General features: G+C 53.0%; 1 protein-coding gene across 1 annotated transcript in view; it reads right to left on the bottom strand.

Annotated features, from left to right (window-relative positions):
• ATP9A (ATPase, class II, type 9A) overlaps positions 1–1,661 on the bottom strand; it is a 97,013-nt gene that overhangs the window by 60,836 nt on the left and 34,516 nt on the right. The window contains exon 8 of the mRNA XM_006773650.2: positions 141–221. Within this exon, the coding sequence (XP_006773713.2) occupies positions 141–221 (81 nt within the window). The remainder of the gene's footprint in view (positions 1–140; positions 222–1,661) is intronic.

The following is a 1,661-nucleotide window of genomic DNA, read 5'->3' as shown; positions in this document are numbered from 1 at the left end:
TTCCTTCCCCTCTCCCCTTTCCTCCCCCTCCCACCCCCAAAGAAATACTTCCTGACAAGGACCCTCAGACGCGTGTCTGCGGGCTCCCATGGTGAATCCACACTCGAAGACGGGAGTCCCTGGCAAGCGGAGCTACGTACCCTGGTAAATGTTCCCACAAAATTGTGGATGTCGATGCTCGGCTCCTCCGCGTAGATATACGATCGAATCTGAAGAAGATCCTGCATGACAGAGGTGACATTTGGGAGTTAGAAAAGGCGGCTTATGATCAGGGAGACTTCCGGAGGCAGCCGCTCTTTCTCTAAAGCAAACAGGCCCTGAAATGATGGGGCAGGCGGGGAAACGGGAAACCTTCCACACGGGTAGGCGTCTTCACGACTCCAGGCTCTCGACTCGCTCTTAAGGGGAGTCCTTCAAGCATTCTGAGGGTCAGAACCTTACTTTGCAGAAACTTTACCGGAAGGTAGAACACGCCATCCAGATAAAGTCAGAACCCCCTATTAGACCAGCCCTCTCAGGGGCACCATGGCGCCTTCTACAGATTCCCAGGGGCTCCCGGCCAGTTAGACTCGCGGCTCTAGAATTCCTGCTTTAAAAAGCAGTAATAATTAACAGCACCATTTCACTTGTTCCTGGCGACGAGCCATCATATGTACCATGGGCACGCTCACTGTTATGCTAACTCCACGCAGACACAGAACCTCTTCCTTCCTTAGAGGGCGAGGAAAGGCATGGCATCCACCGATGTGACCGCCAGCCCCGGGAAAGCTGGCGGGTGCAGCTTAACCTTTCAGACCACGCACGGACCTATGCCGGTCTCCAGATGTTTGAATTACATTCTGTGGTTTTGTAACCTAGTCCACAGGCCACTTCCAACCTGTGTGACTTGTGTTTAAACTTGCACTTTGGCTACCTTCTCCCTCCCTCACTCTGTAGATCATGGTGGGATATAGGGAACTATAGGGCCCTGGGGAGCTTTGAGCACCTGTTGGTTACAACTACTCAGACCACACCTTCTTAAGGAGAGTCCATGTGCTACTCCACACTGTTCTAAATGCTGTTCCACACACCGGGCATACACTGGTCCATGCACTGTTCTACATGCTCCTCCACGCACTGCCTATATGCTGTTCCATGCACTGTCCTAAATGCTCCTCCACACACTGCCTATATGCTGTTCCATGCACTGTTCTACATGCTCCTCCACGCACTGCCTATATGCTGTTCCATGCACTGTTCTACATGCTCCTCCACACACTGCCTATATGCTGTTCCATGCACTGTTCTACATGCTCCTCCACGCACTGCCTATATGCTGTTCCATGCACTGTTCTACATGCTCCTCCACACACTGCCTATATGCTGTTCCATGCACTATTCTAAATGCTGTTCCATGCACCAGGAATTCAGCAGTGAATATACCGGGCAGAACCCTACCCTCAAAGATACCACCTTGAAGTGAGTGGAGCGGAATGCAGGGAGAAGGTGGCCAGAAAACGCCGCTCCGTTAGGAGACGGGTGTACAAGGCCTAAGGATACGATGGAGGTGCCCAGCCAGCAGACAACAGGGTCTGACTGTCCCGGTGGAAGACACGGCCAAGGACAGATGCTGGGAGGCAGAGGCGTGCCTGACGGGGAGGCCAGTGTGGCTGCAGCATTGG

Source organism: Myotis davidii, unplaced genomic scaffold, assembly GCF_000327345.1.
Source record: "Myotis davidii unplaced genomic scaffold, ASM32734v1 scaffold27, whole genome shotgun sequence".
NCBI lineage: Eukaryota > Metazoa > Chordata > Mammalia > Chiroptera > Vespertilionidae > Myotis > Myotis davidii.
Note: the sequence above shows the minus strand (reverse complement) of the source record. Positions and strands in the feature narration are given on the sequence as shown.